The 13,152-nt window shown below is 46.8% G+C and overlaps 1 protein-coding gene across 3 annotated transcripts in view; it reads left to right on the top strand.

Annotated features, from left to right (window-relative positions):
• The window catches only part of FYN (FYN proto-oncogene, Src family tyrosine kinase), a 493,823-nt gene that overhangs the window by 324,846 nt on the left and 155,825 nt on the right, over positions 1 to 13,152 (top strand). For all 3 annotated transcript variants that reach the window (XM_086927332.1, XM_086927330.1, XM_086927331.1), the window contains one exon: positions 2,781 to 3,038. In XM_086927332.1, coding sequence (XP_086783458.1) covers positions 2,792 to 3,038 — 247 coding nt within the window. In that variant the 5' untranslated portion in view covers positions 2,781 to 2,791. The remainder of the gene's footprint in view (positions 1 to 2,780; positions 3,039 to 13,152) is intronic.

Genomic DNA, 13,152 nt, shown 5'->3' on the forward strand with positions numbered 1-13,152 from the left:
ACTAATTAATTTTACTGGCCCCCCTTGACCTTTCTTGACTGAACCTTACTTATCAAACAGTTATTATTTTGCCAAGAAATTCTGAGATGATATTGGCTTCTGAAGTTGCGCTTTGCCAATTGAATTGGCTCTTTTCAATCCCTTGAATCCATGGTCGGTTGTTTGAATTCTTCAGTGTGAGCTGATTGATTCTGGGTCCAACTTATAACGATGGAATTTAATCTTCATTATCTTTTTTCCAATAGTTTCTCTTCAGCCAACTTCTTGAGGGTTCTCTATTTTCTGTCCTGGTGATGACCTTGAATTTTTTACGATGGTCGAAACGTCATCGACGATATATATGGCCGCAACTAATGAACAACGCATTTTTATGGTTTTGTTTTATTTCAGCTTTGTTCAGAACTCCCCATCTATGTACAAATCATTCTCACAGCCACCTTTTTGATTACACAGTGTATTTTTGATTATTTTTATTGTTTGTGTACTGTGTTGAGCGTCATTGTTTTATGTGTCTGAGTATTTTAAGAAAATGCATTAATACATTTTGTACACATTTATAATTGTCTTTGTTACACATAGGTATCCTGCTAATCCCCCTTCTCCTTTTTCCTCTATATTGCTTTTCTTTTTCTTGATATGTTAAATTGAAGTATTTTTATGTAGTTTAATGTATAATCTCTGTTAGGATTCCACATGTAGGTGTGAGCACAGTAATTGCCTACCTGACAAAGTTTTCTGAATTCTCCTGAGACAGGTGTCGTTTTAATTTGCCCGCTCAGCTTTCAGTGCATCCATGTGCCCTGTACAAAACTGATAGGACATCAGGCTTCAGAGAAGTTTCCTCGCTCTAGTTTGAGTGGTAGCGAGGACAACCTAAAGCCGCCCCTTCTCTGCATCATCTCCTTTCACCACTTTCGGAAATCCCATCCTTCATCATCTGTTAGCACACATGGCACCTTCGTTGATTCAAAATTATTTTTCTAAACTTCCTCAACTTGTCAGTGGGTGTAGTTGGTGCAGTTTATCACAAAGAAAATTGCAAAGTTGTAAGGTCGACGACTTTGAAACTTCGCTAATCTCTGCTCAGGTGTTTGTTTTTCTACTTAAAAGTGCACATATGAATTTGTGAAATACTGTCATTTCAAAGTCATGTATGCTAATGTAGTCCTGAAAAAATATTTTGCAATTGTAACTGTAAATTGTATTTATATATCGCTTACAACCCCTTGAAGCACTTCTGCAGCGAGTAGCAAGTTTCTCTGAAACCCAGATTCAGCTTACCCACTGAAAAATATGATTCATGCCTAAGTAGAATTGATAATCTCCTGACAAAAGTTTCTCTCTTGTTGGAGCTCATAGGAATGTTGGTAGTGCCAAACATGAGCCAGGCCCCCGCTACCAGTTAACTGAGTCCTCAAAGGCATAGCAAGCAACACAGATTTTGCAAAACAAATTCGGGAACTACAAGACGTTCCCAGGTCACAAAAAATGATCAATTACGCATTCGCAAAATTCAAAATTGCAAATTCAAAGATGTTTTCTGTAAGATTTTTAGGTACATGGACCATTATAAGCAACTAGCAAATTCATACATACATTCACAGCTTAATCAATAAGACGCATTCACCATACCCAACACAGTACCAGGAGACACCACCTAGGGCTCATCAGCTCAACCAAAATCAAACTGGTCTCTAGGGGTAACTACGGCACCAGTTGGAAAGATGCGAAGCAGCAGAAGCCTAATAAATAAAACACAGCTGCATAACCTAGCATAGGAGCACACCACAATACACGAAACACTTTGGGCTACACATATCAAATAATTTTGCATTGGCAAATGGTTGAATCGGTAATTTTGGCCATTTGTGAATGCAAAATAGCCTTTCCAAATTATGAAAGGCTTTGTAGTTGCAATTTTAGGTAATGGCAATAATAGCAATTACCTAAAATTGCAACTACAAATAGGGAATCACAATTTGTGATTTGCTTAGCACATATACCAACCATTTCCTAAATGTAAACTGTGCATTTAGTAAAATACTATTACCAATCCACTTCAAGTCGTTAGTAACCATATGCAAATTTTGAAAAATGCATTTTCAAAGTATCATGTAGTGCGCACATGCCCACCCATACACATTTTTTGGAGTGCTTTAGTTGGGCGGGCCTTAGGCTCCCAGGCACCCTCGACTTTGCATTATCTAATTTGCGATTACAAATAAGGTAATTGCAAATTAGCTAATGCAAAACCATTTGTTCCTATTTAGGCCCATAGGAACGAATGGAGTAGTATTACCTAATAGCGATTACCTATTTAATGAATGGCTGTTTGGTTAAATTAAGGAATCGCTAAATATTTGGCGATTCTATACATAGCATTTTGCATTTTGCAATTACCAAATAGTGAATCGCTAAAAATCGCTGTTTGGTAAACACAACATTCTTTGTTGATAGATGTGACCCATAATCACAAGCGGAATCAGATTCTGATTTCTGATAGCATTTCTAAAACCAGTTGTAAAGGTGTAAGATTGCCAGTAGCGCTGAAGGCCTTATCAATGGCATCCTGAGCTCTATACACTTGCTCAGAGCATTCGCTATAATACTACCTATGCCAATCCTGAATGTGAAGTAAGCAAATAACATTATAGAGAAAAATGTAGTATCTAGACTGTATAAATATCATAAATACTTTCTTGGAATGGACCAGCTCTTGTCAAATGATACTTCTATGTGATACATGTTTAAACCCTTCCTTTCTCTTTTCTCCTCCTTAGGGATATAGATAATGGGCTGTGTGCAATGCAAGGATAAAGAAGCAACCAAACTGACAGATGAAAGGGACGGCAGTTTAACCCAAAGTTTAGGCTACCGCTATGGCACAGACCCTACGCCGCAGCACTACCCCAGCTTCACGGTGACATCTATTCCAAACTACAACAACTTCCATGGAACGGCAGGGCCTGGACTCACCGTATTTGGTGGTGTGAACTCTTCCTCCCACACAGGGACCCTCCGCACCAGGGGTGGAACAGGTATGTTATTTACAAAGTGTGTGTCTAGTGGTCCAATATAGCCTTATATCCCGCCGTAGCGGGCTATACCGGCTATCAAAGGCCCGCTCCAGCGTTAAAGGCCCGATCCAAAGGCGAGGGACTTTAACAATGGAGCGGGACTTTAATAGCCGATATAGCCCTGCTACAAAGGGCTATAAAGCTATTAGAACATTTTGCCACTAGAGGGAAGAATGTTCTAACAAATAAAACAAAGGCCTCTCGAAGCTCGTGGGGATTTAAATCCCCTCGAGCTCCCAGAGGGCTTTGTAAAACATTGGAATGTTGCTCTGTGGGCCTTTACCGGCCCGTAGAAGCATGGCACACTCCATTGTCTACAATGGAGCTCCCAACATTCCAATGTACTAATACCTGTTAAAACCTCAGGCAAAATTCCTCAACCTCCACACTGCAAGTGCATGCAACAATATTTCTTATTGTAAATGAAAAGCTATTTTGACCTGGCACATCTCTTTCCTTCTTTAGTTCAGGTATCTTTAAAAGCTGTATTTTTTATTAAATATATATTTTAAAAAATAGAGCAGATACTCACTAGGTATTCCGCCGGGGAGGACCTGTAATGTAAAGTTTACTACAAGCCTACCCTTTCTCGACCCCAAGGCACGTATTTTCTGCTCAATTTGGGTGGAATTTTTCTATTACAGAAGGAAGGAGGATAAGTATTCTCCTCACTGTAATAAAAAGTGTTCAATGTTTGTTAGTCTAACATCTATAATTTTTGGTGTTCATGAAGGTAACAGCTACCTGTACCTTCAAAAATTAAATGATAGGTCAACAATATTTGCCTTAAATAAACCAGGGACGGAACTCTTTTTGTGCCCTGACGAAAGCCCCGGACCAATTTTTGTTCTCCTTGTGTGGGCTGAAACATGTTGGCAAAATTGTAGGGTCTTAGGACCATAACCTCCGACAAGACCCGCTTTACCATTTTTTAATATCCACTACATCCCCGCTAATAAAGGGATACCTGGGGCGGTAGTAGGATTTTTAATCTTTAAATTCCCCTGGCCTACATCTCCTAAGAGCACCCTGAAAGATGGTCGAACCCACCCAGACCTATAGGAGTCTGGGTGAACCTGATAATGAAGCATGACACCAATAGGGTGTGAGAGGGTTAAGCAGCAAAAGGAAATATTTCCTTTCCGGAACTGCGGTATATACCACCAGTAGGAGAAATTAGAGGCTTTAGGAGCCATCTTGGGTTTGGATACAATTGTGTGAAAAGTCTTACTTGGGAGGAGGTATCCATACATCTACCTTTCTTACCCCTGAGGTGCCAGTGGATTTCTCCGCTGTCACCCATTGGTTATAGTATTGCAAATAGCCTTCAACTCCTTTACGATTTAGGTTTCTAACCCCTCCTCCTACAGGCCACTTCCAAGGATGCAACAGATGCTGCGCTTGACTCAGGCATGATGCAAAGCAAGTTCAAGTTCCCAACAAATGGCAAGATCCTTAAATAAATAGTATGTGGTCTGCGATATGGTAGTAGTGTACACCAATCACTGTAGGTCAAGCGCAAATGCAAGTCCCAGCCTCACCGCTGACAACCAATGTTAGAAATGGGGGTCTCCAGTTGGCAATGGTTTGCACCTTTGTCCAAATAGGGACCCTTCCTTCTAGTCAGGATAAGGGGGATACACTTCTAAAATAACCCCAGCTCACCTCCTTGGTAGCTTTGCACGAGCAGTCAGGCTTATCTCAGAGGCAATGTGTAAGGCATTTGCAAATAACACACAGTAATACCGTGAAAATACTGCAAAAGGACCCCACACCAGTTCTAGAAAAAGAACCCATATTTATCTGCGCAAACAGAACCAAAATGATAAAAGACCAACATACTGTTATCAAAAATGTGCACTTTGCAAGAATGACTTTAGAATGCAGTTCCTTAAAGCCGGTAGCTCTGTCCAGGCCTACTGCGGTGCTGAAAACAGCAGCATCCAACAGTTCCGGCCAGGCTTCAGTGTCAGCAGACTCCGTACCAACTGTACCTTTTGGTTCCGGCCGACCGCGTTGGTGCAGGCCGGTCACAGCAACCTTCACTGTTGTGATGTAAAGCGTAAGGTTACAGTGCCCTCAAGTCGTGGGACAGGCAGCGGCTCGGTGATGGCCGTCCAGCGGCGACTGTGAAACTAGGGCTATGGTGCGAGGCAGGGCACTGCTCGTTGCGGTGCTGACAGGTCACGGTGCAAGCGGCTGTGCCGGTTGATGGGAGCTGGCGTCAGTTGGCCCAGACTGCAGTGTGGGACAGGGCGGTGCATCGTGTGACTTACAAGCAGCGCCCCCAAACCATAGTGCAGTCACGGGTGTTGAGGTTAGCGTGCTGCGATGTCATTGGTGAGACCAGAACAGCAGAGTGAAGCGAGGTGGTGCGTTGTGCAGTGCCCACAGGTCGCGATGCAAGCAGAGGCTTGGTGGCGGCAGCTGTTGGCATCATCGGTGAGACCAGGGTTGCAGTGCGGAGTGCAGTGTTGCCTTATGCGGTGGCTTCAGGACACAGAGCCAGCAGCTGTGTCGGTGATAGGTGAGCTGCTTTCCCCCTCTGTGGCAACTGAAACCCATGGTTCCAGAGGCGGTACCCAGAGGTAAGTGAAGTCTTTGCTATCCCTGAAGTTTGTGAACAGGAGACAAGCTCTATTTCAAGCCCTTGGAGATACTCAGCAACAAGTGAAGAAAGTGCAGTCCGTCCTTTCACTGCTCAAGGCAGAAGTAGTGACTGCAGGCCAACCCAACCAAGCAACAACACAATAAAGGGACAGTACTCTTCCTTGCAGCTCTTCCATCTCTTCTTCTTGGCAGGTTCCTTGGTCCAAGCGATTTCTAAAGTTCTGGGGTCTGGGCTCCAATATTTATGCTCTGTTTCTTTTTGTTGTCTTTTGGGTAGAGGGTGTCTGTGCTCAGCCCAAACCAGTTCTGTCCTCTCTGGTCCAGCTTCCTGACAGGAGTTGGAGACAGCATTGTCCAAGGCAGACGAGGCCTATTGAGGTGCAGGGAAGTCGCCTCCCACTTTTCTAAATGCAGCCCAGGTCTATTCAGCCCAGTCCTGACTTATCCAGGAGAGGCAGGACACACCTCAACCAGTTGCGGTCGGCATGGCTCGCAGGTGGGTGGGGCGGGCGCAGGGGTGGGGTGGGTGGGGGGAAGGCACGCGTGAGGCAGCATAATAAAAAAATAATAACTTCTCTTTAGGCCGGGTCCTGTGTCTCTGCTCCTGCTCTCCTGTGTCTGACTAGAGGAACAGGAAGCAGGCAGCCAGGCTCCATCCCCTAGGCCAATCACAACGCTGCAATCCAGCCTTGTGATTGGTCTGAGTGCCGTGACAAGGTGCTCAGCCAGGGGCTGGAGGGGTGGGCATGTTCTCCATACAGGCTGTAATTCAGCCTGCATGGAGAAACGAAAAGTGTGCATGACTAGTTTGGGCAGCCCGAGAGGGCCGACCAAACATTCATTGCACATTTAGGAGTGGGAAAACCCCTCCTCGCCTGCTCTGCTCTGTTAGCAGAGTAGTCCCTGCCCACCCGCCTGCCTGCAAACGAAACATAAAATGGTAATAATTTATCATTTTATATTTGTGCTTCTCACACAGCAGGAAAGCAGTGGGGCGACGATCCTCTGCCATAGCAGAGGAGCCCCCACTGATCTCAACACCCCCCAGTGGCAGTCTGAAGAGAATGCACATCCCTCAGCCCCTGTCACTCTGAAGCCAGACAGTCCATCCACAATCCAGCAGAGGCACACATAATGGCTAAGCAAGAAAATACCTACTTTCTAAAAGTGGTATTTTCAAACACAGAACATAAAAATCATATTTACTAGAAGATGCATTTCCACCTTCTGAGTTCAGGCATACTAAACTCCATTTTTAGGTCTCGCCTAGGCAATGCGCATGCGTAGCACTACGAGAGGACCTTTAGCAATCGTTTTTTACTTTTCAAGCACTCGCACTCGTGCTTGTGGCGGCATCCACTTTGCGGGACCGAGCAGCGGCGCGCTGTTTGTAATTAAAGTGGCCATGCCACTGCTCACTCCCGCAAGGTGGATGCCGTCACAAGCATGAGTGCGAGTGCTTGAAAAGTGAAAGCTGTGGTCTTCCCTCACCTCCTGTGAGATGAGCCTTGTACCTAATTTGTTAACATTTAGATTACTAAATGTTGTAACACTTGCTTCCGCAAGCGATAATCATGCGTGATTAATCAATTAATCGCACGGGATCATATTGCATGATTAATCAATTAATCTCCCTATGGTCCCACTGTTTACTAAAAACGGGGTGCTAAGGAACAGTTACATGCTCTATAAGAAGGGACCAGCCCGTTAAATCTGTTTCGTGTTCTATCTACTCGCCGTTTTTTGTTTCTAATATTCTGCCTCTTTCTGCTCTCCCATGTGCCCCCTTCGAGATCCTCCTCTCCTTCCGCATTCTGCCAGCACCCTCCTACCCAATAGCCGTCCCCCACCACGTCCACCACCACCACCACGTCCACCACATCCACCACAACCACCACATCTACCAGAACCACCACGTCCACTACCACCACCACGTCCACCACCACCACCACGTCCACCACCAACACATCCCCCACCACCATATCCACCACGCCCACCACCACCTCCACTACGTCCACTACCACCACGTCTTCCACCACCACCACGTCCACCACCACAACCATGTCCACCACCACCATGTCTGCCACCACCACCACGTTCACCACCACCACCACGTCCACCACCACCACGTCCACCACCACCAAGTCCACCACCACCACCACGTCCACGACCACCATGCCCACCACCATGTCCACCACCACATCCACCACCATGTCCACCACCATGTCCACCACCACATCCTCCACCACCACCACCACCACGTCCACCACCACGTCCACCAAGTCCACCACCACGTCCACCAAGTCCACCACCACGTCCACCACCACCACCATGTCCCCAACCACCATGTCCACCACCACCTCCACATCCATCACGTCCACCACCACCACCACATCCACAACTACATCCACCATACCACATCCACCACCACCACCACGTCCACCACCTCCACCACCATGTCCACCACCTCTACCACCATGTCCACCACCACCTCCACCACGTCCACCACCACGTCCACCACCACCTCCACCACTACCACCACATCCACCACCACCACGTCATCCAGCACCTCCACCACCACCATGTCCATCACACCACCACATCCACCACCACCACCATGTCCACCATGTACACCACCACCACCACCAGGTACTACCACCACCACCACCACCCTGTCCACCATCACCACCACGTTCACCACCACCATGTCCACCACCACATCCACCACCACCACGTCCACCACCACGTTCACCACCACCACCCGTGACGGGTAAAGTGTCACTGGAGGGCAGGGGTAATAGGAGTGTCAACCCCGGCTGTACATGGGACATTTAAGGATGGATTGGGTGCGAGAAGATGGGAAATGGGGCTAGAAGTATTACACCAGACCCAAGATACATTTTGAAGAGTCGCAATGTCACAGGGGCTCCTGTAAAAGCACTCGCAGCATTTCTACCTCACAGTGGCATACCTGCACGAGCCACTCACTCAAACAAGCATTGGCATAGCCAATAGGTCTCGCCTTTGGGATCTTATAAGCGTTTAGCCATGCAACATTTGATGTTGTTGCACCAAGAATATTGTGCTGGTTAACTAAACACTTATAAGAAGTATTACTGTAGTATATGTTGGAGTTATAGACACTAACTCCTAGACTGGGGCACTCCAAATTCACACGAAAACACTGTTTTCTCGTTGCATTATTTACTTTTAATTGCAGTTCATATTGTTTTCAATTTTAGATTCATAGATAAACGTTTGCTGTTGATATGTATTTCTCCAACATAATCACATCTTATGCTGTCGCACAATAGTTGAATTCATCCAACTATTGTGCGACAGCATAAGATGTGATTATGTTGGAGAAATACATATCAACAGCAAACGTTTATCTATGAATCTAAAATTGAAAACAATATGAACTGCAATTAAAAGTAAATAATGCAACGAGAAAACAGTGTTTTCGTGTGAATTTGGAGTGCCCCAGTCTAGGAGTTAGTGTCTATAACTCCAACATATACTACAGTTTTTAAGGCACGTTAAGGCTACGTGCGACGGCTAGGGCACCCACCTGAAGTGTTAAAATTAATCTTTGAATTGACAAACAGAGTGCTCAGGATAACATACATTGTTTGTCGCTAGAAGTATTACACCAGACCCAAGATACATTTTGAAGAGTCGCAATGTCACAGGGGCTCCTGTAAAAGCACTCGCAGCATTTCTACCTCACAGTGGCATACCTGCACGAGCCACTCACTCAAACAAGCATTGGCATAGCCAATAGGTCTCGCCTTTGGGATCTTATAAGCGTTTAGCCATGCAACATTTGATGTTGTTGCACCAAGAATATTGTGCTGGTTAACTAAACACTTATAAGGTCCCAAAGGTGAGACCTATTGGCTATGCCAGTGCTTGTTCTATCTTGTCCCAATGGAAAGATATACTCATAAGATGTTGTCAGTATACTCCCATTCTATCCTATGGGACAGATAGCCTTTCAGTAGTGAAAAACGAAATACACTATATTTCACTATCAGGACATGTCACCCATACCAGTACATGTCCTGCCTTTCACATACACTGCGCCTGCCCAGGTGGGTACCCTGGGCCTACCTGAGGGATGCCTTACATGACATGTAAGAAAAGGGAAGTTTAGGGCCTGGCAAGTGGGTGCACTTTCCAAATCGACAAGGCAGTAAAAACTGCACGCAGACACTGCAGTGGCAGGTCTGAGATCCCTTTGAAAGGCTGCCCGTGTGGGTGGCACAATCAGTGCTGCAAGCCCACTAGTAGCATCTAATTTACAGGCCCTGGCACTCTCAGTGCACTTTACTCGGGGCTTACCAGTAAATCAAATATGCCAATCATGGAAACACCAATCCATAATAAAACTTACAATAGAAGCACTTGCACTTTAACCCTATGCATGCGGGGCTCATACCCCCGCTGTGCTGGGGGGAGGGGGGGCACTCACAGCGCCCCGGCGCTCATGTCGAGCTCAGCTCATCATGAGCCACTCTGGTCGTGTGCTTATGACGAGCTGAGCTCGTCATGACCACACCCGTTTGTGTAGAACGTTCGCACAGCAGGGGAATTAGCCCAGCGTGCGAGCGTTCCAACGGTCATGAGCACACGAGCACCGTGGCTCATGACAAGCTGAGCTCGTCATGAGCATTCAAGGGTTTAACCCTGGAGAGCAGTAAGAAAGTGCACAGAGACATTAAACCAGCAAAAACAGAGTCAAAACCAGGAAGTCAGAAAGCAAAAAGTCAGAGGGAAACACGCTAAAGGATGCCAGGTCTAACACCCAGCATTTGAGCGGATGGCAGCAGTGAGAGGCACACAGTCACAAGGGACTATGGGCGGCCCCTCGAGTTAAGCACTGTGTGTTAATCAGTTGGGACAACAGGTACCATTGCATGGACTTTATCGGAATGCTGCTTTGCCTGCTCCCACCTTTAAGAAGTCCTTTGGTCAAGCCCCAACAGGGATCCTTGTCCTTCCACAGACTACTTACCATAATTAACCTGATAGAAGCAAAGGTGCTTTGGAGCTTGATGTTTATTTGTTGCCTGTGAACGTAAAGTCTCTAAGGGAAGCAAATGTATATTTAAACACTGTGTGCCATTCAGGCATTTAACTTGATAACTAGAACTGTTTTTTTATCATTTTGGTCTTGTTTTGATTAGGATAATGAGTACTATCTGAAAAGATAAATATTCTAAAATGCATATACTGTATTTGTCGTTTTGGCTTTAATGTGGGTATAATATGATAAGGTATTTTTATAAACCCTGTGTGGAGTCTCTTTTGTGGTGTATTCATTGTGTTGCTATGTGAGTGTGTTGCACAAATGCTTTACACATTGCCTTTGATGATACCCCTGCCTGCGCCGAACTCAGGGGCAGCTCCTCCATGTGGGCAGAGGAGCGTCGCCCCACTGCTTTCTCGCAGTGCGAGAAGCAGAAACATAAAATGGTATTATAAATACCATTTTATGTTTCTGCTTCTCCCACTGCGAGAAAGCAGAAGGATTTGGTTAGGGGCAGGCTGGTGGGCGGTCTAGCTTTAGGGCAGGGGAGGAGTGGCTTCTCACTCTGAGGGTGATGACTGTTTGGTCAGCCCCAGTGCTGACCAAACCAGCCATAGTCAAGTCAAGTCAAGTCAATGGATTTATATAGCGCGCTACATACCCAGAGGGTCTCAAGGCGCTTGAAGAAGAGTGGGGGATTACTTGTCGAATATCCACGTTTTAAGCTGCTTTCTGAATGCTAGGTGGTTCTGAGTAAGGCGGAGGTGAGTGGGAAGTGAGTTCCAGGTTTTAGCCGCCAGGTAGGAGAAGGATCTACCTCCCATGGTGGTTTTATTGATGCGAGGTACAGTGGCGAGGGCTAGGTTGGAGGATCGTAGTTGGCGGGAGGGGGTGTAGAAGGACAGTCGTGTGTTGAGGCATTCGGGTCCGATTTCGCAGAGTGCTTTGTGTGCGTGGGTTAGGAGGCGGAACGTAATCCTCTTATAGACGGGGAGCCAGTGGAGGTTTTTCAGGTGACCAGAGATGTGTTCTTTACGCGGGATGTCTAATATGAGTCTGGCTGAGGCGTTCTGGAGGCGTTGGAGTTTTTTCTGGAGTTTTGCGGTGGTACCGGCGTAGAGGGTGTTTCCGTAGTCCAGGCGGCTCGTGACCAGTGCGTGGGTGACCGTTTTTCTAGTTTCGGTGGGGATCCAGCAAAATGTTTTTTTGAGCATGCGAAGAATGTTGAAGCAAGATGAAGAAACGGCGTTGACTTGTCTGTTCATCGAGAGTGAGGAATCCAGGATGACGCCCAGGTTCCGTGCGTGGTCCGTCGGGATGGGTGCTTTTCCAAGGGCCTCTGGCCACCAAGAGTCATCCCAGGCGGAGGGGGAGGTGCCTAGGATGAGGACTTCTGTTTTGTCTGAGTTCAGTTTCAGACGGCTGTGCTTCATCCATTCGGCTACTTCTTTCATTCCTTCATGCAGGTTGGTTTTGGCGGTGTTAGGGTCTCTGGTGAGTGATAGGATCAGTTGAGTGTCATCGGCGTAGGAGATGATGTTGAGGTTGTGTTGGCGTGTGATGACCGCGAGGGGGCTCATGTATACGTTGAAGAGGGTGGGGCTGAGTGAAGATCCTTGTGGTACGCCGCAGATGACTTCAGTGGCCTCTGACTTGAATGGTGGGAGGCGGACTCTCTGGGTTCTTCCTGTGAGGAACGAGGTGATCCAATCTAGTGCTTTTCCTTGGATTCCGACGTTTCTGAGGCGCTGTAAAAGGGTGCTATGACAGACTGTGTCGAAGGCTGCGGAGAGGTCGAGGAGGATGAGGGCGACTGTGTCTCCATTGTCCAGTAGGGTTCGAATGTCGTCTGTTGCTGCGATGAGGGCGGTTTCAGTGCTATGTTTGGCTCGGAAGCCGGACTGTGAGGAGTCGAGGGATTTGTTGGTTTCGAGGAAGGCGGCGAGCTGGTTGTTGACCGCTTTCTCAATGACTTTGGCCGGGAATGGAAGGAACGAGATAGGGCGGTAGTTTTTGAGTTCGGTGGGGTCAGCTGTGGGTTTCTTCAAAAGGGCGTTGAGTTCGGCATGTTTCCAGCTTTTCGGGAAGGTTGCGGAGTTGAGGGAGCAGTTGATGACGTCTCGGAGGTGCGGTGCTATAATGGAATCTGCTTTGTTGAAGATGTGGTGAGGGTGTTCAAGGGGGGTGGGGGTCCTGCAGAGGGTTGGGTGGGTTGGTCTTCGGGTCGGTTGTTGAAGCTGTTGTGGATGTCTGCAATTTTGTTGTGGAAGAATGAGGCTAGGGAGTCGCAGAGGGCTTGAGAGGGGGTGATGTCGTTGGAGTTGGCTGAGGGGTTGGTAAATTCCTTGACGATGTTGAATAGTTCCTTGCTGTTGTGGGCGTTGCTATCTAGTCAGTCCTTGAAAGCGGCTTTCTTGGCATTCCGGATCAGTT

This window comes from Lissotriton vulgaris, chromosome 6 (genome assembly GCF_964263255.1).
Source record: "Lissotriton vulgaris chromosome 6, aLisVul1.2, whole genome shotgun sequence".
Classification (NCBI taxonomy): Eukaryota; Metazoa; Chordata; class Amphibia; order Caudata; family Salamandridae; genus Lissotriton; species Lissotriton vulgaris.